Here is a 22,964-nt window from a genome sequence, read left to right as displayed (position 1 = left end):
GTCCCAATACTTCTCCAATATTGAAGCAACAAATCTGTTCTTCTCTGAATATTCATAACTTGGAGGTCAATGATCGTTTTCTAGGTTTACCTGCTCATCTTTACAGATCTAAAACTCAAACATTTGTGTAACAGCCCTGTAACGACCCGGAAATCCGACCCATTACCGGCGCTAGGATCCAGATCGGCTTAAGGCCGCCGGGACCCGTAGCAAGCCAACATACCTCCTGTAAACCTGTGGAATCCCATACATAACAACAAATACATGATCTGTAAAAATTTTTCTTTTCTCTTATCCAAGCAAAACCTGTGCATGCACAAATCATACATAAACCCCACACTGGAGTCCTCATCAAATACTCCAATGGGGTATCATCATCATACATATCAGCTTGGATAATCATGGTCATTAACATCATTACTCATTAAACACTCTGTACATAATGGGGATTCACACACCTCTAGGTCAAGCACTACTATAATCCTCAATACATCATCAAATCATTCATTACATTACATGGTCATAAATACTTATTACATCATGTTCATGTCCACTACTATCTATTACAACATACAGGACTTGACTTCACTCTAGCCGACTTCTCGATCTACCCTGTACCTGCAACTCTGGGGATAAAGGGAGTGGGGTGAGCTACTAGAGCCCAGTGAGCAGAAACTAAAAACATTTGTTTTAATTCCTCCATTTTTAGGTACATTATTATTCATTTTATTATTATTATTATCATCAATTAACTTTTTCTTTCTTTTTCTTATTCATGCTTTCATGTATGCGCCATAACACAAACATTTCACAACAAGGATGAACTTGTCACCATTTAGCCCCAATCTTTCTTACTTATACATGCCGGGGGCGTAGAGCCGTAGCAGGCACACCCGGACTTCCATAATCTGTCATAGTGCCAGGGGCGTAGAGCCGTAGCAGGCACACCTGGACTCACATAGGCTATCATGACATACAAGGGCTAATGGATCATTCAACATTCATCCACATCAACAACAAAGTATGCAATGCAACATATTCGTGAATTCTAATGCAAACAACCTAATATTGCATGGCATAATGATGCATGGGCAATGCTTTATGATTCATTCATTTATTCGTTTACTTTAAAGCTTAAGGGGTTGTTCCACTCACCTGGTAACTGAAGCTTTAACAACGAACTCTGAACGACTATCTCACAACCGGGGGTCTCGGTTCCTCGGGTCCGAACCTACACAGGTGGACTCAAATGAGGCACCAAACATACATGAACAAGACTCCAAAATACTCCCCAAAGACCCCTAAAACATCCTGAAACATCACATGAAATCATGCAAGAAACGGCTAAACAGGGCACTTTCGGCGGCAGGTTCGGCGGCCGAAAGTCCCTGTGCAGCCGAAAGTCATGCAGGTTCGGCGGCACTTTCGGCGGCCGAACCTCCCAGACAGAGACGAAACTTGAGTTTCGGGGGCAGGCTTCGGCAGCCGAAACTGCCTCCACAAGGGGGTTCGGCGGCCGAAAGTCACTTCGGCGGCCGAACCTGAGTTTCTGCCGAAGGGCAGAAACTCGGCTCCCTTGTGTCCACAGCCTCCAAAACACCTCAAAACATGCATAAACTTGTTTCAACACATGCATACACATCATACATCACACCTAGGGGTCTCAAACTATAATATACCCCATCTACAACACTTCAAACACACAAACATCAACATACATTGTTCATCAAAGCATACATTATACCCATAAACATACACATAACCTAAACATGCATTCTACCCCATCAACTTGCATAAAACTTTCATAAAACATAAAAGAAGCATAGATCGAGGCTTACCTCTTGAAGATCTAGAGGAAGAACGACCCTAGCTCGGAAAATGGAGGGATTTAGCTCCAAGACTTCCAAGCTCCAAACTTGCTTAAAAACACTCAAAAACTTTTGTGGAACCTTAAAACTCAAAGAAAATGGTGGGGATTGAAGGAAAAACACAAGATTTGGGAGAGGGAGGTCGGAAGCTCGCTGAGGTCGAAAATGGGAGAAAACTCTCCCATTTCGGCTAAGTGCCCCTTTTATAGGTGGCTGGCCAGGCCACGTTCGGGGGCCGAAAGTGCCTCCGCATGCATGCAAGGTTCGGCGGCCGAACTTGGAGTTCGGCGGCCGAACCTGCATTTCCCTCACTCAAAACTTTCGGGCGCCTAAAGTCCCTCCGAAAGCATGCATGTTCGGCGGCCGAACTTCGGAGTTCGGCGGCCGAACCTGAGTTTTCCTCCAAAGAATTTCATGCAAAATCTCATTAAATTTTCATACTTAAAAACATGAAATACATGAAAACATTTCAGAAAAACATCATTTTACCCTTCTAGGGGCCTCCGACATCCGAAATCCCACCGGACGGTAGGGATTCCGATACCGGTGTCTAGCCGGGTATTACATTCTCCCCCCCTTAAGAACATTCGTCCCCGAATGTTCCTCAACTAACATACAAAGCATGGCGTCAATCATAACATACAACATAGCATACAATATATCATACATGCAACACATAGAACAACTAACACTCACCTCAAAACAGATGGGGGTATTGCTGGACCATGGACTCCCGTGTCTCCCAGGTGCATTCTTCAATATTGTGGTGGTTCCAAAGGACTTTCACCATCGGGATTTCCTTGTTCCTCAGCTTTCTGATCTGAGTGTTTAGGATCCGCACTGGCTGTTCTACATAGGTGAGATCCTCTTGGATCTCTACATCAGGCTCACTAAGAACCTTGCTCGGATCTGACACGTACTTCCGTAACAGAGAAACATGGAAAACCGGATGGATTCTCTCCATCGAAGCAGGCAAGTCTAGCTTGTACGACACATTACCGACCCTCTTAAGCACCTCGAAAGGACCGATGTACCGTGGAGCTAACTTACCCTTCTTCCCGAACCGAACCACTCCTTTCATAGGAGACACCTTGAGCAAAACCAAATCCCCCTCCTGAAACTCTAGCTGTCTTCTGCGGGTATCTGCATAACTCTTCTGCCGACTAGCAGCAGTCTTGATCCTTTCTCTGATTATGGGTACCACCCTGCTGGTAAGCTCTACTAACTCCGGACCCGCAAGAGTCCTCTCTCCTACTTCCTCCCAGCAGATAGGTGATCGGCACTTCCTCCCATACAAAGCTTCATATGGAGCCATCCCTATGCTAGCATGATAGCTGTTATTGTAGGCAAACTCCACCAAAGGTAGATGCTGCCTCCAAGAACCGCCAAAATCTAGCACACACATTCTGAGCATATCCTCTATTGTCTGGATGGTCCTCTCTGACTGTCCGTCTGTCTGTGGGTGGAAGGCAGTACTGAAGTCTAATCTGGTACCCATAGCGTTCTGCAGACTCCGCCAAAACCTGGAGGTGAACTGGGGCCCTCTATCTGACACTATAGATACCGGGACCCCATGCAGTCTGACAATCTCATCCACGTACACCTGCGCCAACTTGTCCACAGAGTAACCACTCCTGACAGGGATGAAGTGAGCAGATTTGGTGAGTCTGTCCACAATCACCCATATGGAGTCCAATCTGTTGGACGTCGCCGGTAACCCCACTACGAAGTCCATAGCTATATTCTCCCATTTCCACTCTGGAATCGGTAGTGGATTCAACATTCCAGCCGGCTTCTGATGCTCTAGTTTCACCCTCTGACACACATCGCAGGCTGACACGAACAGTGCCACGTCCTTCTTCATAGCTGGCCACCAATACACTCTCTTCAGATCCTGATACATCTTGGTGGCTCCAGGGTGAACACTATACCTGGTATTATGGGCTTCCCCCATAATGTCTCCCTTCAGACCAATGTCATCCGGCACACATAATCTGTTCCCGTAGCGGAGGATCCCCTTATCATCAAACCTGTACTCATTACTCTGGCCTGACTGAACCGTTCTGGCAATCCTGACCAACTCTGGGTCCTCATGCTGTTTCTGAGCTACCTGCTCCAGAAACACGGGTGTCACTCTCATCTGAGCCACTAAGGCACCTGTGCCAGACAACTCCAACTGTAATCCCTCATTCATAAGTCTGTGGAACTCCTTCACCACCGGCCTCCTCTCTGCTGAAATGTGGGATAGACTGCCGAGTGATTTCCGGCTTAGGGCGTCTGCCACAACATTCGCCTTACCCGGATGGTACTGAATCTTGCAATCATAGTCACTCAACAGCTCTACCCATCTCCTCTGCCTCATGTTCAGTTCTCTCTGACTCAAGATGTACTGCAGGCTCTTATGATCAGTAAAGATCTCACACTTTACCCCATAAAGGTAATGCCTCCACATCTTGAGTGCAAAGATCACTGCTGCCATCTCTAGGTCATGTGTGGGGTAATTCAGCTCATGCTTCTTCAGCTGCCTAGAAGCATAAGCGATCACCCTCTCATTTTGCATTAGCACACAACCCAGTCCCACACGGGACGCATCACAATATACTGAGAAGTCATCATCACTTTTTGGCAGAGCTAACACCGGTGCTGAAGTCAACCTCCTCTTAAGCTCCTCAAAGCTTTCCTCACACTGATCGGTCCATACGAACTTCTGATTCTTCTTTGTCAATTTGGTCATAGGAGCAGCAATCTTTGAGAAGTCCTGAACGAACCTCCTGTAGTAACCTGCTAAACCCAGAAAACTCTTGATCTCGGTCACAGTGGTGGGTCTAGGCCAGTTAGCTACAGCCTCTACCTTCTTGGGGTCTACTTCAATACCCTGTTCTGACACAATGTGCCCCAAGAATGAAATGCTCCTAAGCCAAAACTCACACTTGGAGAACTTGGCATACAAGCCATGCTCTCTCAAGGTCTGCAAAACTGTCCTCAGGTGATGGGCATGCTCCTCTGCATTTCTGGAATACACTAAGATATCGTCTATGAAGACAATAACGAAGTGATCCAGATACTGACTGAATATTCTGTTCATGAGGTCCATGAATGCTGCAGGGGCGTTGGTCAACCCAAACGGCATCACCAGGAACTCATAGTGCCCATACCTGGTCCTGAAAGCTGTTTTCGGTACATCTTCATTCCTTATCCTCAACTGATGGTACCCTGATCTCAGATCTATTTTGGAGAAACAACCTGCTCCTGCTAGCTGGTCGAATAGATCGTCGATCCTCGGCAAAGGGTATTTGTTCTTGGTAGTGACCTTGTTCAACTGTCTGTAGTCGATACAAAGTCTGAGGGATCCATCCTTCTTCCTCACAAACAAAACCGGAGCACCCCAAGGTGAAGTACTCGGTCGGATGAAACCCTTATCTACCAGTTCTTGCAACTGTTCCTTCAGTTCTTTCAATTCAGCTGGTGCCATCCTGTAGGGAGGGATAGAGATCGGTCTGGTACCAGGCATTAACTCAATCTCGAACTCTATCTCCCTAGCAGGTGGTAACCCTGGCAGCTCGTCTGGGAAAACATCTAAGAACTCACTCACCACAGGCAATGAGGCGGGCTCTCTGACATGACTATCTAACTCCCTCACATGAGCTAGAAACCCCTGACATCCCCTCCTAAGCAACCTACGAGCCTGAAGAGCTGAGATCAGACCTCTAGGTGTACCCCTCTTGTCTCCTCTGAAGACGACCTCTGACCCATCCTGATCTCTGAATCTAACTACCTTGTCTCTACAGTCCAAGGTAGCACCATGGGTCGATAACCAATCCATCCCTAGAATGACGTCAAAATCTGTCAAATCTAGAACCACGAGGTCGGCGGAAAGGCATCTTCCCTCTATGAAAACTGGACTACATTGGCAGACTGCCTCTGCCACTGACGGGTCACACTTGGGTCCACTGACCCATAGGGGACACTCTAACCCAGAGACCATCAATCCTACCCTCTCCACGACTCTCGGAGCAATAAAAGAATGAGATGCACCCGGGTCCATTAAGGCATACACATCAGAACAACCAATGATGAGATTACCTGCCACCACGGTGTTAGATGTGCTGGCCTCCTGCTGAGTCATAGTGAAGATCCGTGCCGGAGCTGATGGACCTTCACCTCTGAATCCTGCTGATGAAGAGGCTGACCCTCTCCCCCTGCCTCTGCCACTGGCCTGTGTTGCGGCTGGAGCTACTGGCTGCACCACACTGTCGGAGGCTGTCTGCTGAGACGGTGCTGCAAAGGCTGCTCTAGGACAATCTCGAGCCAAATGACCCGCCTGTCCGCACCTGAAACATGTGTTTGTCCCTGCCAGACATACTCCCTTGTGTGGTCTCCCACATCTCATACATGCTGTAACCTCTGCGCCAGAGCTTGAGCCACTGCCTAAACCCAGACCTGACTTGATCTTGTTCCAGAACTTATTCTTCTTAGATTTTCTGTGGCCTCTGTCCCACTTCTTACTGCCTGCAACTGCTGTACTCAGAGAAGAAGAGTCTAACCTTTCCCCACCTGGGGTCTTGGAACCAGAAGACTGTGCCACTGACTGTTTTACCTTCCCCTCAACGATAGCACTAGCCTCCATTCTCCTAGCCATATCCACTATGGCGTGGAAACTCTCCCTCTCTGCTGACTGTACCAAAGAGGAATACCTGGAGTGCAGCCTCATAATATATCTCCTTGACTTCTTTTGATCTGTGTCCAAATTCAGCCCAGCATATGGCAACAACTCCAGGAACCTGTCTGTGTACTCCTCCACACTCATCTGATCAGTCTGCCTCAACTGCTCGAATTCTATCATCTTCTGCTCTCTAGAGCTCTCAGGGAAAGCCCATCCTGCAAACTCATTTGCGAACTCCTCCCAGGACATACTGTCCGCTCTCGGGTTCACATAGTTCTTAAACCAACTACGTGCCTTCTTGCACTCTAGTGTGAACCCAGCCATCTGAATGGCTCTACTGTCATCAGCCCCTATCTCATCTGTAATCGTCTTGACCCTGTTCAGATACTCAAATGGGTCATCGCCTGCTCGGTACTGAGGAGCACCTAACTTCATGTAATCGGTCATCTTGACCTTGCTCCCTCCAGATGAGGTAGGTTTGGGTACTTGCGTTTCTGGGACAGTAGGTACTGGTGGTGGTGGAGGTGCAACATCCCCTGGGATAGGGTTTGCTGTACTGGTATAGGGAGGTGGAGGTGGGTACATGGGGTACTGAGAGTATGGCGGGTAGTAAGGTGGGTATGGCATATGTGGAGGATAAGGGCTAACACTGGGGTAATCCGATGTACCTCCCATCGAATACCCTGGATGGTGTGAATAGGGTGGGTAGTGATGTGGCTGGACATAACTCGAGGCCTGAGTGCCTCCTTCTGATTCTCCCATGCCCTCTTCCGGCATGCTCACACCGAGACTGCCATCCCTCCTCTGATCTACTTCCATATCCTCAGACATTCCTCCCTGCACTGTTCCCCTTACTGATCTGCTTCTACCCAGATCCAAAGACCTTCTAGGGTCTCTTGCTACTCTGTCTCTGTTGGACCTACTGGACATTGCCCTAGGCAAAGCTGAAGGACGGGCATCGGCGCCCTCGTCCTGAGGTGGCACTCCAGTCAATCGTGCAGATCGACGAGTTCCTCTCATTCTATCTTCTGAAAAACAGCACACAGTATAAACAATCATTAGCATCATATGGTTCATGTGGAAACACATGAACCCTCATCACATACATAGCATCACATCATAGCATTTATGCACATGCATATCATCATGGCATATCATATCATCATATAGACAGGACTCTACATCCTATCCTAGTGGACATGATTTTCCTAGTGTGCTTGACCTTCTAGAACATCTATGAGCCCGACACTCTAGGTCCGACCATATGAACCTAGGGCTCTGATACCACTCTGTAACGACCCGGAAATCCGACCCATTACCGGCGCTAGGATCCAGATCGGCTTAAGGCCGCCGGGACCCGTAGCAAGCCAACATACCTCCTGTAAACCTGTGGAATCCCATACATAACAACAAATACATGATCTGTAAAAATTTTTCTTTTCTCTTATCCAAGCAAAACCTGTGCATGCACAAATCATACATAAACCCCACACTGGAGTCCTCATCAAATACTCCAATGGGGTATCATCATCATACATATCAGCTTGGATAATCATGGTCATTAACATCATTACTCATTAAACACTCTGTACATAATGGGGATTCACACACCTCTAGGTCAAGCACTACTATAATCCTCAATACATCATCAAATCATTCATTACATTACATGGTCATAAATACTTATTACATCATGTTCATGTCCACTACTATCTATTACAACATACAGGACTTGACTTCACTCTAGCCGACTTCTCGATCTACCCTGTACCTGCAACTCTGGGGATAAAGGGAGTGGGGTGAGCTACTAGAGCCCAGTGAGCAGAAACTAAAAACATTTGTTTTAATTCCTCCATTTTTAGGTACATTATTATTCATTTTATTATTATTATTATCATCAATTAACTTTTTCTTTCTTTTTCTTATTCATGCTTTCATGTATGCGCCATAACACAAACATTTCACAACAAGGATGAACTTGTCACCATTTAGCCCCAATCTTTCTTACTTATACATGCCGGGGGCGTAGAGCCGTAGCAGGCACACCCGGACTTCCATAATCTGTCATAGTGCCAGGGGCGTAGAGCCGTAGCAGGCACACCTGGACTCACATAGGCTATCATGACATACAAGGGCTAATGGATCATTCAACATTCATCCACATCAACAACAAAGTATGCAATGCAACATATTCGTGAATTCTAATGCAAACAACCTAATATTGCATGGCATAATGATGCATGGGCAATGCTTTATGATTCATTCATTTATTCGTTTACTTTAAAGCTTAAGGGGTTGTTCCACTCACCTGGTAACTGAAGCTTTAACAACGAACTCTGAACGACTATCTCACAACCGGGGGTCTCGGTTCCTCGGGTCCGAACCTACACAGGTGGACTCAAATGAGGCACCAAACATACATGAACAAGACTCCAAAATACTCCCCAAAGACCCCCTAAAACATCCTGAAACATCACATGAAATCATGCAAGAAACGGCTAAACAGGGCACTTTCGGCGGCAGGTTCGGCGGCCGAAAGTCCCTGTGCAGCCGAAAGTCATGCAGGTTCGGCGGCACTTTCGGCGGCCGAACCTCCCAGACAGAGACGAAACTTGAGTTTCGGGGGCAGGCTTCGGCAGCCGAAACTGCCTCCACAAGGGGGTTCGGCGGCCGAAAGTCACTTCGGCGGCCGAACCTGAGTTTCTGCCGAAGGGCAGAAACTCGGCTCCCTTGTGTCCACAGCCTCCAAAACACCTCAAAACATGCATAAACTTGTTTCAACACATGCATACACATCATACATCACACCTAGGGGTCTCAAACTATAATATACCCCATCTACAACACTTCAAACACACAAACATCAACATACATTGTTCATCAAAGCATACATTATACCCATAAACATACACATAACCTAAACATGCATTCTACCCCATCAACTTGCATAAAACTTTCATAAAACATAAAAGAAGCATAGATCGAGGCTTACCTCTTGAAGATCTAGAGGAAGAACGACCCTAGCTCGGAAAATGGAGGGATTTAGCTCCAAGACTTCCAAGCTCCAAACTTGCTTAAAAACACTCAAAAACTTTTGTGGAACCTTAAAACTCAAAGAAAATGGTGGGGATTGAAGGAAAAACACAAGATTTGGGAGAGGGAGGTCGGAAGCTCGCTGAGGTCGAAAATGGGAGAAAACTCTCCCATTTCGACTAAGTGCCCCTTTTATAGGTGGCTGGCCAGGCCACGTTCGGGGGCCGAAAGTGCCTCCGCATGCATGCAAGGTTCGGCGGCCGAACTTGGAGTTCGGCGGCCGAACCTGCATTTCCCTCACTCAAAACTTTCGGGCGCCTAAAGTCCCTCCGAAAGCATGCATGTTCGGCGGCCGAACCTGAGTTTTCCTCCAAAGAATTTCATGCAAAATCTCATTAAATTTTCATACTTAAAAACATGAAATACATGAAAACATTTCAGAAAAACATCATTTTACCCTTCTAGGGGCCTCCGACATCCGAAATCCCACCGGACGGTAGGGATTCCGATACCGGTGTCTAGCCGGGTATTACAAGCCCGGACGTGATCCCCGGCACTGTTACCGTTCACGGCCCGGACGTGATCCCCGGCCCCGTGAACAGCTCTTAACATCCCTTCACCCTCACGGGTTCCGGGCAGGATTTGTCCCCTTGGGTTCTCGTCAAACGCATCCTTCCCCAAGTGGATTTGGCCCAAATTTCCCTTGGGAAATTAGGTCGCCTCCCCCACTGCTCGAACCCTTGACCTCCCACTTTAAGGGAATAGTCTGGTGAGAGTGAGTACCAATTGTTCCAAGGGAAATTAGGTCGCCTCCCCCACTGCTCGAACCCTTGACCTCCCACTTTAAGGGAATAGTCTGGTGAGAGTGAGTACCAATTGTTCCATTTGGAACAATTGGTACTCACTCTCACCAGACTATTCCCTTAAAGTGGGAGGTCAAGGGTTCGAGCAGTGGGGGAGGCGACCTAATTTCCCAAGGGAAATTTGGGCCAAATCCACTTGGGGAAGGATGCGTTTGACGAGAACCCAAGGGGACAAATCCTGCCCGGAACCCGTGAGGGTGAAGGGATGTTAAGAGCTGTTCACGGGGCCGGGGATCACGTCCGGGCCGTGAACGGTAACAGTGCCGGGGATCACGTCCGGGCTGTTACATAAAAAGGCGCGGAATAATTGGTACTCACTCTCACCAGACTATTCCCTTAAAGTGGGAGGTCAAGGGTTCGAGCAGTGGGGGAGGCGACCTAATTTCCCAAGGGAAATTTGGGCCAAATCCACTTGGGGAAGGATGCGTTTGACGAGAACCCAAGGGGACAAATCCTGCCCGGAACCCGTGAGGGTGAAGGGATGTTAAGAGCTGTTCACGGGGCCGGGGATCACGTCCGGGCCGTGAACGGTAACAGTGCCGGGGATCACGTCCGGGCTGTTACATAAAAAGGCGCGGAACAATTGGTACTCACTCTCACCAGACTATTCCCTTAAAGTGGGAGGTCAAGGGTTCGAGCAGTGGGGGAGGCGACCTAATTTCCCAAGGGAAATTTGGGCCAAATCCACTTGGGGAAGGATGCGTTTGACGAGAACCCAAGGGGACAAATCCTGCCCGGAACCCGTGAGGGTGAAGGGATGTTAAGAGCTGTTCACGGGGCCGGGGATCACGTCCGGGCCGTGAACGGTAACAGTGCCGGGGATCACGTCCGGGCTGTTACAATTTGGTTACCTCAGAGAACGTATTGAGAAGACGTGTGCGGGGTGGAAGGAAAAGCTTCTATCCAAAGGCGGGAAAGAGGTGTTGATCAAAGCAGTATCTTCGGCTATCCCTGTTTATACCATGTCTTGTTTTCGACTTCCCACTGCCTTATGCGATAAAATTAATAGCATTGTGAGCAATTTTTGGTGGGGTCAACAGCAAAATGAAAGGAAGATCCATTGGGTTGCCTGGTCCAAACTCTGTGAGTCGAAGGGTGAAGGAGGTTTAGGTTTCAGAGAAATGGAAAGCTTCAATAGGGCCTTAATTGCTAAACAAGGTTGGAGAATTCTCTCTAATCCTAACTCTCTTTTGGCTAGAGTCTTAAAAGGTAAATATTATCCACATTCATCCTTCCTTCAAGCAACCCAAGGAAACAAGGCATCATGGGGATGGAGGAGTGTTTTATGGGGAAGAGAAATTCTCAATCAAGGCATTCGCTGGCATGTCGGTAATGGAGAGAACATCTTCTGCAAAGAAGACGTATGGGTTCCACTCCTTTTCCCAGACAAGCCACATCTTAAAGAAGGACATGATACAGATATAACTCGGGTGGTTCAACTTATCAATCCATCTACCAAGCTTTGGGATGCTATTATCTTGTCCCGAAACTTTGAGCCAGCAGATGTTGAGAAAATTAGAGCCATTCCTCTCAGTATTTTTGCTAGGGAAGATCGGTTGGTATGGCACTTTGAGAAAAGCGGCATTTATTCAGTCAGGTCTGGTTATTGGAAAGCTAAAGATTTGAGTAGACGGGCAGCTATAGAACCTAATGGTAATCCGAGTCCAAGTTCCTCAGCTCATAATTCTTGCTTCTGGAAGTCTCTTTGGAAGATTAATGTTCCAAGTAAACTTCGGATTTTCCTATGGCTTTTTTGCTTGGAGCGGCTACCTTGTAAAGACCTCCTTCATCATCGGATCCAACATATAGACCCGGCCTGTTCTTATTGCGGAGGGAAGGAATCTATTGATCACATTTTTTTCTCATGCCCTCATGCTATCTCAGTTTGGTTTAATTCTCCATTGCAGCTTCGTTCTTCTTATCTTTCGAGCTCAACAATGATGGACAAATGGACAGAAGTTTGTAATGCTCTTTCCCAGGAATCAGACTCAGATAGTCTAATACAACTTTTTGCCTTCCTTCTTTGGCAAATATGGAAAGATAGGAATGCTTTCACATTCAATCATATGTCTAAACCGGCTGAAGAGTCTGTTAGCTTGGCAATCAAAAGTCGAGATTGTAACAGCCCGGACGTGATCCCCGGCACTGTTACCGCTCACGGCCCAGGGCTATCCCTCGCCTGGCCTCTTTGCCACCTCGGGCTTTCCACTGGCGTCGTGAGCAGCTCTTAACATCCCTTCACCCTCACGGGTTCCAGGCAGGATTTGTCCCTCGGGGGAGCCATTACGGCCCGCCCTAGCCCGAGTGGATTTGGCCCAATTCCTTCCTCTGGGAATTAGGTCGCCTCCCCCACTGCTCGAACCCTAGCAGGAGCGGGTTGTTTCTCCAAAATAGATCTAAGATCGGGGTACCATCAGCTAAGGATAAGGGATGAAGACGTGCCGAAGACAGCTTTCAGGACCAGATATGGGCATTTTGAGTTCCTTGTGATGCCGTTCGGGTTAACCAACGCCCCTGCAGCATTCATGGATCTCATGAACAGAGTGTTTAGCCAGTACCTGGATCACTTTGTTATTGTCTTCATAGATGATATCTTGGTGTATTCCAGGAATGCAGAGGAGCATGCCCATCATCTGCGGTTGGTCTTGCAGACTTTGAGGGACTATGTTATGTATATGATCAGAGTTTGCACAGGTTGAGTTAGTTGATGACAGTATGTATGAAGAAAAGTTCTAATTTTTATGCATGTTGTTGATCATGTATGGGATTATACAGGTTTACAGGTTTTATGTCAGGCTTGCTACGGGTCCCGGCGGCCTTAAGTCGACCCGGATCCTAGCGCCGGTAGCGGTCCGGTTTTCCGGGGCGTTACAGAGATGATTTTAGAGAAGCCACCTCCAACCATCCTCTCCCCTCGCATCAATCAGAAATGGATCAACAGCTGTTAGTTCATCAATCTCAACTCTCTTGGCAACCCCCTCCTCTCGGTTTCATAAAGCTTAATTTCGATGCAGCTTGGGACAAGAATTCGAATTCAGGAGCCACTGCCGTTATTGCTCGTGATCCTTCTGGAAGTGTTATTGACTGGTGCTGTCGTTCGTGGGTCTCTATCTCAGACCCCTTACAATTAGAGAGTATTGCTTGTCGAGAAGCACTTCTTTTTGCCAAAAGCAGAGGATTCTCTTGCTCTATTATAGAAGGAGATTCTCTTATCACAGTTCAAGCCTGTAAGGGTAATCCAGCTCCCCTTAGTATTCAAGATATTATCTCTGACTCGTTAGATATCGCTAAATCCTTTCAGTCTATCTCTTTTTCTTGGGTACGTCGGACTCACAATCAGGCTTCACATCTCCTTTGCAAAAAGTTCATCACAGATAGTTCGTTCAGAGTTAATCCCCTGTATCAGATGAACTTTGTATTCTCCTTGCCACTTGATGGCTTTTAGCAATCAACTATATCTTATGACAAAAAAAAAAAAAACATCTCTCAAACCTATTTTTTCAATTTCTTTTTTATGATTATTTTTTAATGGACCTTGAAAAATATTGCAAGTATTATTAAAAAAATAATAAAACAATTTATAAGAAAGTCTCTAAAATTTATTAAATTTATAATTTAATTTTATTATTTTAATAATAAATAATATTATTTTTTAATTTTTTTATTAATAAAATAGTTATTTTATTAAAATTTACCATTAAACTATGATAATTTAATATTTTAAAATTTATTTTTTTTATCATAGTTTAATTTTTATATTTTTAATAATTTATAATAATTTAATTTTAAAGTTTTAATACTTATAATAATTTAATCATTTAATTTAAATTAATTTCTTTAATTAACAATTGATTAATAATAAAATTAATAAAAAACTATTTTATTAATAAAATAAAAATTTATAGATTGAATTATTAATAAAATAAAAAATTTACAAATAATAAAACAATTTATAAGAAAGTATCTAAAGTTTATTAAATTCATAATTTAATTTTTTATCATTTTAACAATAAAGAATATAAGTTTTGAATTTTTTTAATAAAATAGTCATTTATAAAATTTACAGTTAAATTATAAAAATTTAATATTTTAAATTATATTTTTTACTATTATTTAATCTTTATAATTTTAATAATTTAATTTTTAAAATTTTAATAGTTATAATAATTTAGCCATTTAATTTGAATTGATTTTCTTAATTAACCACTGACTAGTAATAAAATTAATAAAAAGATTATTTTATTAATAAAATAAAAATTATAAATTAAATTATTTAATATTAAATAAAAAAATTAAATTATGAATTTTATTAAATCTTAACGTAAATTATCTTAAATAATATTTTTTAAAAAAATAAATAATATTAATTCCATTGAAAAATACGCATTAGACCTTCATTTAGGGGCCATGCAGTTCTGTTTATAGGGACAATATTGATAATTACTTTTATAATTTTCCCTATTAATAGTTCTTATATATATATATATATCTCACCATAGCCTTTTTAAAGCATTCTCAAAAATCCCTAGAGAGACACCATTACATAGGAGAGAGCTTGATTCTCGAACCCAAAGATCAAGCTAAGATACCATGACTAATCCAACTAGAAGCTGTTGGCATCAATACTTCTTTTATAACTATGTAGATAGAGCTACTTTTGGTATTTAAAATACATAATTAATATTCCAATATTCTCAGCGTATATAATTTTATTAAAAATGTCATTAAATTTTCAGAATTTATGATTTTTTTAGTATATAATAAATAGAAGTATATTATAAATCAATTACTAAATAGTTATCTTAAATAAATATTGATAATTTAAGATGAAAAAAAAAATTATATAAACAACTAGATCAGGATAAGATGCATAGCAATTCCTCAAAGGGCAGTAAGAAACACACAGATATGTGAAATGAGAAGAAGGAACCCACACACTTAGAGCCTGAGAGATGAAACAAAAACTTCTTGCAAATGCTACTCCAAATACAAGAAAAATTATACCATATAATTGTTGTTTGTATAATAATTGTATGTTAACCATTAAGATCCATATGAACTTATTATAATTATAATTATAATTATAATACAATTCAATTGATTGAATTGTATTATATATATATATTTTTATTAAGGAAATAGAACTAAAATATTAAATTTAAATTTTTTCAAAATTTAATTATATATTTATCACAAAATCAAGTCTGAGAATGTAATCGTTATTTTATATTGGGTTTAGATTGAAGGAGAAAAAATAATGAAAGCAAAGTATACATATATAATTAAAAGAAACAATGTTGTTATATTTGAATAAAATGAAAAAAAATATTAGAGAAAAGTTGTTTTTAAATAATAAAATTACAAATTTATTCCTAACTATTCGAAAAACCTATAAAGTGTAAAGATTTAATTGTAATTTTAAAAAAAAAAAAATCATCTCACTTTTCTTTCCAATTTTGGAAAGAAAATACAAATGAAGTATAGATATTATTTTTCTCTTGAAATTTTATTTTCTCATCCAAAAATAAGCTTAATAATGATTACAACACCAAGAAATGTTGAGACCAATTTGATTTTTTAGATGAGAGAAAAAAGATATAGCATATAATAATTAGAAATGTAATATACATCTGGTTGCCAAAGCTGTTTATTTATGCTTAAAATTGTTAAGTTAAATTTAATAAAAACAATTAAATTACAGGTGCATGAAGCTGAAATGAATCCTAAAACAACATTGCTTTAGTCAAATAACATAAAGAAAAAGAAGCCACCAAATTTTAATATAATAAAGAATATTACAAAAAAATATAATCAAGAATTAACATTTATAAATAGAATTGTCATTGAATTTTTTTTTATTAATAATAATTTAAAATTAAAATTTACATATTTTAGCTAAAAAATATATATATATATATTTTTTTTTAAAAGCACGGGAAACCGGTTAAGACCCGTCCGAGAAAGATCCAGTGTAGGCGTTAACGCGCGGGAAAATCGTGAAAGGATAAAAGGGTAAGTTGGAGCTTATTTTTAGTCAGAGGTGTGAGCTAATTCAAGCGAGAGAGAAAAGAGGAGGAGGTGAAGGAGGGGGAGACTCAGATCAACGGTTCTGTTTGTTTCTTTGCAATATACTGTTTTAGCCATTTCTTCTCCTCTCTGTCTTTCCCTCGTCTTCTCCTCCCATGAACAGAGAGAACGAGAGACAGAGAGAGAACCGACAACGTTTCTGCCAAGGCTTTTCCTCTTTGTTTAGCTGGTTCGTTTCTTCTCTTCCTCTCTTTGTTTCATTATAAGAAAGAGTGAAAATAAGGGAGGTTGTCTTGCATCTGTTCATTGAATATTAGAATTCTCTGCGATGTTTTTGTAGGAGAGGAAAAGGAGCTTTTAGAGGATCTTGCTTGTTTGTCTGCTAAGAAAATGACCATGAGGAGACGAGAGGAAAGGTGGTCATCGTTGGGAGGTGACGAGTTAATGTTAGGGGATTTACAGGGATCAAGTGGCCAAGACGAAAGAATTTTTGTATCGATTAGAATGAGGCCTTTGAACGAGAAAGAAATTGCGAGAAACGAAGTCTGCGATTGGGAATGCATTAACAGTACCACCATTATATTCAAAAGCAACATGCCTGACCGCTCCATGGTCCCTTCTGCTTATAATTTTGGTAGACCAAATGCTTGTCGTTCCATGCGTTTGTTTTCTTCATTTTTATCATTTTAGATCACAAAGAAATTTCCCCTTTAATTTTTTCATATCTGGTATAGACAAAGTATTTGGGACCGAATGCCACACGAAGCAGGTATACGAAGAAGGAGCCAAAGAAATTGCTCTTGCAGCAGTCAGTGGCATTAACTGTGAGTTTATCTTCTTCTTCTTCTTCTGCTTCTTCTGATTTCCTGTATTATTCGATTTCTGCATGATCTTATCCAAATTTTCACAAAGTTTAAATGTATTTCCAGCTAGTATTTTTGCATATGGGCAAACAAGCAGCGGGAAGACATATACTATGTGCGGAATAACTGGATATGCAACGGCAGATATATATGAATACGTGGACCAGGTTTGTAAAAATGGCCTTTTTTTATACATATACTGCGTACAGTAATGTTTACGGAGTTTTTTCTTCATCATCTTCTTCTTCTTTCTCTTTTTTTTTTTTTTTTTTTTTTTTTTTTGTTTGGTATACATATAGCATGAAGAAAGAGAATTCGTATTAAAGTTCTCAGCCATGGAGATTTACAATGAAGCTATCAGAGACCTCCTTAGCACAGATAGTACTCCACTTAGAGTCTTAGATGATCCAGAGGTAAATATTGTGTTCTTTTTTTATTAAAAAAAACTTGAATATACATTGTTTGCACATAAAGAATCTAGTAACAATATTTCACATCAACAGAAAGGCACTGTAGTCGATAAGCTTATAGAGGAGACTTTAATAGATAGGAACCACCTTCAGGAGCTCCTCTCTATATGTGAAGGTAATGGTATCAAGAATTGACGCCCGCTGTTTTCTTCACCTATTGAGACTAATGACTTTAGCCTTCGTGTTCCTTGTAGCTCAAAGGCAAGTAGGAGAGACCTCTCTGAATGAGTGCAGCTCTAGATCTCATCAAATCATAAGACTAGTAAGCTTCTTAGTTCTTGTTTACTTGTTTGGATATTAATCAGTGGCCAAACCCTATTTTTATATATTTATTACCTCTAACCAAATGGTGGAATTTCTCAGACAGTAGAAAGCTCCGTTCGTGAGTATACACGTGGCGGAAGTTCAAGCACTCTCACAGCTCAAGTGGTATGCAGTAACTTTTCTGATAAATTGGAATTTCTTCTCAAGCATCTGAAATTTCTTTTCCTCAATACCTAGAAGGAAACTTAAAGTTGCTTATGTTCCGCAGAATTTTGTCGATCTTGCGGGAAGTGAGCGTGCTTCTCAGACATTGTCAGCTGGTACGAGATTAAAAGAAGGTTCCCACATAAATCGCAGTTTACTGACCCTGGGAACTGTAATTCGAAAATTGAGGTGAGGCATTATGTTTTTGTTAGCAGTTAAATTTTTTCTAATTTTCATTTTGTGGGCTGTTGGGAAATTCTAAAGCAAGAGCGATTATTAATATGAAACTATGAAAGTAATCCAAAAGGGTAATTTATATGATGAATTTGTTGATCCGAAAGTTTCTATATGCATGCCGGTAACCTAAAACTTTTTGCAATTAAATCCCGTCCTTAGAGGTAGAGAGAGCCCTATGGGCCGCAGTATGTAGATAAATAGCTAGGATATATATCCCATAATGTTTTAATGCTTCCATGGTCCTCATGTTTAACTAAGTTCAGGTTTCTCCATTTTCAATTTGACCATCCCTAAATTTTGATCAAGAGACTAGACCAGTTTTGCTTATATTCAGTGTTGCTTTCATCCCGCTTGATGTATTGCTTATCTATTTTTACATATTTTTCTATTTTGATATCCCTTGTTGGCCTAAAAGCTGTTTTCTACTCTAATTTTGTTTGGGGTCTAGGTGATGGCTGGTATGACCCTTACTCTTCTGAAATTCTTTTGACGTATTTCCTTATTGCGATTTCTTCGCTCTTCAGTTGTGATATAGCTTAGTTCCATGATTGATGCAGCAAGGGAAGAAATGGACACATACCTTACAGAGACTCTAAGCTAACGCGCATACTGCATAACTCCTTGGGAGGCAATGCCAGAACTGCGATGATCTGCACTATAAGCCCTTCACGCAATCATGTTGAGCAGTCAAGAAACACCCTCTTGTTTGCAAGTTGTGCTAAGCAGGTCACCATTAATGCACAGGTCAATGTAGTGATGTCAGAGAAGGCATTGGTAAAGCAATTGCAAAAAGAACTAGGTAGGCTAGAGGGTCGGTTAAAGAGCATGGGATCAAGTTCTGCCAAAGGTGAAACTGCTGCATTACTGAGAGAGAAGGAACTCCTGATTGAACAGGTGAATATTTATGCAGTCATGCTTTGCATTTGAAAAAAAAATCCACATCTTTTGGAAGGAGAAAAGCAACTCGCATTCAATAATCAATAATAAACAATGATTTTGCTGTGTAGTCACTGTAGATACATATTGGATGCAAAACTTCCAGTGCTACTTGTGGTTCATAACATGAAACATCAAAGGGTCCAGTAATCGTCCTACACCTGATTGATGTTCACAAGTTATTATCGAATATGCATCATTGTGATTCTGGCTGGATAATTTAAGTAAAAGTGAAATTAAGAATTATTTCCCTCTGGCAGAGCATTCGGATTTCTGTGCTGAGGGCGTAATTCTTTTATACAACATGAGATTAAAAAAAAGGAGAGAATAATCGTTGCTGTCAAACACTTGTCAAATTTTGTTCACATGCTTTCTTGAAAAAATTGCAGATGGAAAAAGAGATTAAAGAACTAACTTGGCAACGTGATCTTGCTCAATCTCGAGTTGAGGGTTTGATAAGATCAACCGGAGAAGACAGAATTTCAAGATTTGATGAAAACTCAGTATCAGAATCCTCAGAAGTGATCAATCCTATCATTCTTGCAAAAAACAACATAGATTTTGAAGAGGCCAGTTTGTTTACTCCTACCGCGCAAATTCTGCAGATTCCAGATCTTGAAGACAATTTTCTGCTGGATGATAGCACTCCAAAGTTTTTTGAGCCTGATCCATGTCAAGGTTGGGAGATGATTTCTCAACGAAACAATGAGGAAACTGAAGATATGTGCAAGGACGTTCGATGCATTGAAAAAACAGAGGAAGCCAGCATGAACAGGAAAACAGAAGGTGATGCTTTGTCACTTGGTTGTGAAGAACAAGAAGAAAAATTAGCCGCAAAAGAAGTTTGTAATGGAAGTGCAGTACCAAGAATGCAGGAAGAAGATAAGGAGTTGAACCACGTTGATTCTTACAACTCTAGTGATGCTCTGAAGCAAAAAATTCAGGAATTGTATGAGACTATCAACCGTTTAGAACAATCTGTTTCCATTGATGCAGCCGCTTCTAGCTCTAAAGGCTTGACATGGACTCGAAGCAAAAGTAGGAGAACAATTCATATGACTATTCCATCTGAAGTGTGGTATGAAAAGGAACAAGAGAATGAGAAGACACCTCATACTGAGGACTCAATCGAGAAGACACCTCTTTCTGAGGACTCAATCGAGAAGACACCTCATGCTGAGGAATCTATCGAAAAACCATTAGACATTGAACCCAAGCTCCCTGAATTAGAGCAGGTTGACAAAACTATGAATATGTCTAGGAAAGATTCTCATAATTCCATCAGTAGTGCTTCCACAGAAGAAGAAAGCATCAAGGAGATAGATGTAGATATAGATGTAGATATATATGTAAATGACACTACTAGTGTCCTTGATTTTGTTGCAGGAGTAAGCAAATCACAGATACCTCAGTCAGAGGTGGAAGATAATGATGTTCCGGTGAGAATGCAAGCCACCCCCCCCCCCCCCCCTCCTCTCTCTCCCTCACACACACACACGCACGCATGCACGCGCATGCACACACAAAAGGAAAAAAAAAAAAAAGTTTCCTGTCACGTTCGTTCCTTCATTCTTATGGTTCCCATGCATCTCGTACTCTTCTTTTGATATCTAACCTGATCCTTGCCAATTTCATTCAAATTGAGTAATACCATGATGAAGTATAGATTTTTGTATCCATTTTAGGGTGCTAAAACGGAAAACAAAAATACCACTATTATTAAATATTCATGTTTCTATAAATAATGCTTTCCATATCCATGTATGCAAGCAATTCTAATGTGATTAAGAATGAGGATTATGTTACAGTTAGGATTATCTTTGAGTTATGAATGTGTTTGATTATTTTCTTTTATAGTTTTACACCCACATCAGATAGTGTTCGTTTTGCCCTCTGTTGTAGCGGGACGAATGAGAGCTGCAGGGGCTGGCACTTTTGACCCTGCAGCACCATATAGCAGACCTTACAAAAGAATCTATTTCAATGACCATAGGATGTTGTTCTTTTGTAGGCTCTGGGAGCATCAACTAGGATTGGGGAGTCAGGTAACAGCATAGATGCAGGTGCAGAGAGAGGCTATGGTGCTAGGCAGCATCTTAACTGGCCCAAAAAATTCCAAAAGTACCGGAGAAAGATAATTGATCTATGGACCAAATGCAATGTACCATTGGTCCACAGAAGCTATTTCTTTTTGCTCTTCAAAGGCGATCCCTCAGACAATGTGTACATGGAGGTTGAGCTAAGAAGATTGTACTTTCTGAAGGACACATTTGCCCGTGGAACTAACGTAATGATAGATACTCAGATCGTCTCACAATCTTCAAGGTATCTTTACTATCCATCTAGGATTTTTCGCACATGTTACATGCAATGTCATAAGCAACATGCACATAGGAAATACATATCAACGCATACCTAGTGAAACTTGAAAGCAATCTCGTGTTTATAAATTTGAATATAATGTGTTCAAGAAGATAGATAATTATCAAAACCTATAGAATCATGATATGTCATGGATCTTCTTTTGAGGAGACGGGTCTAATTTATGGATTACATATGAAATACGAAGATTTAATTGTTTCCATCACCTAAGAATAATTGCTTTCAAGTAATTTTTCCAACATATAGTATCTACTCCAAATAAATACTAACAAATATCTTCAAACTAATTTTTCTATGTCCTCAAGTTGTCAAATCTACTACACACGTATTCAAAATCTGTCATCTGGTTTTGTTGGGCTCTCAAAGCTTTCTCATGTCTGAATTTGGTAAGGGAGTCAAAATCACCGGTTTGCAACATAAAAAAATTTATGAATATTGATGTTGCCTTTTACCAGTTCAATTCAAACCATTTAATACTTGTCTTTGAATTTGCTTTGATTCTTGTTTGTTGATGATAGTTTGAAGGCTCTCAATCGTGAAAAGGAATTTTTAGCGAAGCAATTGCAGAAAAAGTTCACGAGAAGGGAGAGGGAAGAACTTTACCTGAGGTGGGGCATTGACTTAGACACAAAGCAGAGGAGTCTACAATTGACACGCCGTTTATGGACAGACACAACAGACTTGAAACATATGAGGGAGAGTTCTGTGCTTGTTGCCAAGTTGGTTGGGTTTGTAGAGCCACGCTATGCCCCTAAGGAGATGTTCGGACTCAGCTTCTTAACCCCGTCATCATTAAGTCAGAAATCCCACAGCTGGAGAGACAACATGTCTTCACTATCGCTATTATAAGCTTGTGAGAGGTGGAAAAGTTTATTCGTCTCATGGCTCTTCATTGCACTTTAACTTGCATAGTTGAACCTTCGAGTTCTCTCCATTGTAAATTTAACACGGCCTGCGAGCTGATTTTAGTTGCAGATTTTCTTTCGTTCATTAATTCTGCTGCTTAAAAGCATTCCTATGTACATCCTTCTCTCTATATAAATACGTGTAATCTTCTCAGAGAATGTTTAACAGAAGCAAATGAGAATCATTAATACATTTCAGGCGAGATTAGGAGTTCTACTTCTATGATGCATGTCTTGATTGAACATTTA

At 41.5% G+C, this 22,964-nt stretch overlaps 1 protein-coding gene across 1 annotated transcript; it reads left to right on the top strand.

Annotated features, from left to right (window-relative positions):
- Positions 1 to 16,399: 16,399 nt before the first annotated feature.
- Positions 16,400 to 22,918, top strand: LOC110606126 (kinesin-like protein KIN-7G). Its single transcript, XM_043953327.1, has 13 exons — positions 16,400 to 16,683; positions 16,795 to 17,088; positions 17,189 to 17,278; positions 17,384 to 17,484; positions 17,617 to 17,730; positions 17,821 to 17,902; positions 17,982 to 18,049; positions 18,151 to 18,216; positions 18,320 to 18,444; positions 19,050 to 19,386; positions 19,818 to 20,867; positions 21,440 to 21,753; positions 22,329 to 22,918. Exons 2-13 carry the CDS (start codon positions 16,845 to 16,847, stop codon positions 22,657 to 22,659), a joined length of 2,922 nt encoding a protein of 973 aa, XP_043809262.1. The 5' UTR covers positions 16,400 to 16,683; positions 16,795 to 16,844; the 3' UTR covers positions 22,660 to 22,918.
- The last annotated feature ends 46 nt before the right edge of the window (positions 22,919 to 22,964 follow it).

This window comes from Manihot esculenta, chromosome 18, assembly GCF_001659605.2.
Source record: "Manihot esculenta cultivar AM560-2 chromosome 18, M.esculenta_v8, whole genome shotgun sequence".
Classification (NCBI taxonomy): domain Eukaryota; kingdom Viridiplantae; phylum Streptophyta; class Magnoliopsida; order Malpighiales; family Euphorbiaceae; genus Manihot; species Manihot esculenta.
The sequence above is the reverse complement of the archived record's forward strand: the minus strand, read 5'-3'. Positions and strand labels throughout refer to the sequence as shown.

What these genes read in the sequence shown, in the direction of transcription:
- LOC110606126 (XM_043953327.1), top strand. Translation starts at nt 16,845, where the DNA reads ATGACCATGAGGAGACGAGAGGAAAGGTGGTCATCGTTGGGAGGTGAC. An exon ending in CCCTTCTGCTTATAATTTTG is followed by an intron (nt 17,089 to 17,188) that starts GTAGACCAAATG and finishes TATCTGGTATAG; the next exon opens with ACAAAGTATTTGGGACCGAA. An exon ending in AGGAACTCCTGATTGAACAG is followed by an intron (nt 19,387 to 19,817) that starts GTGAATATTTAT and finishes AAAAAATTGCAG; the next exon opens with ATGGAAAAAGAGATTAAAGA.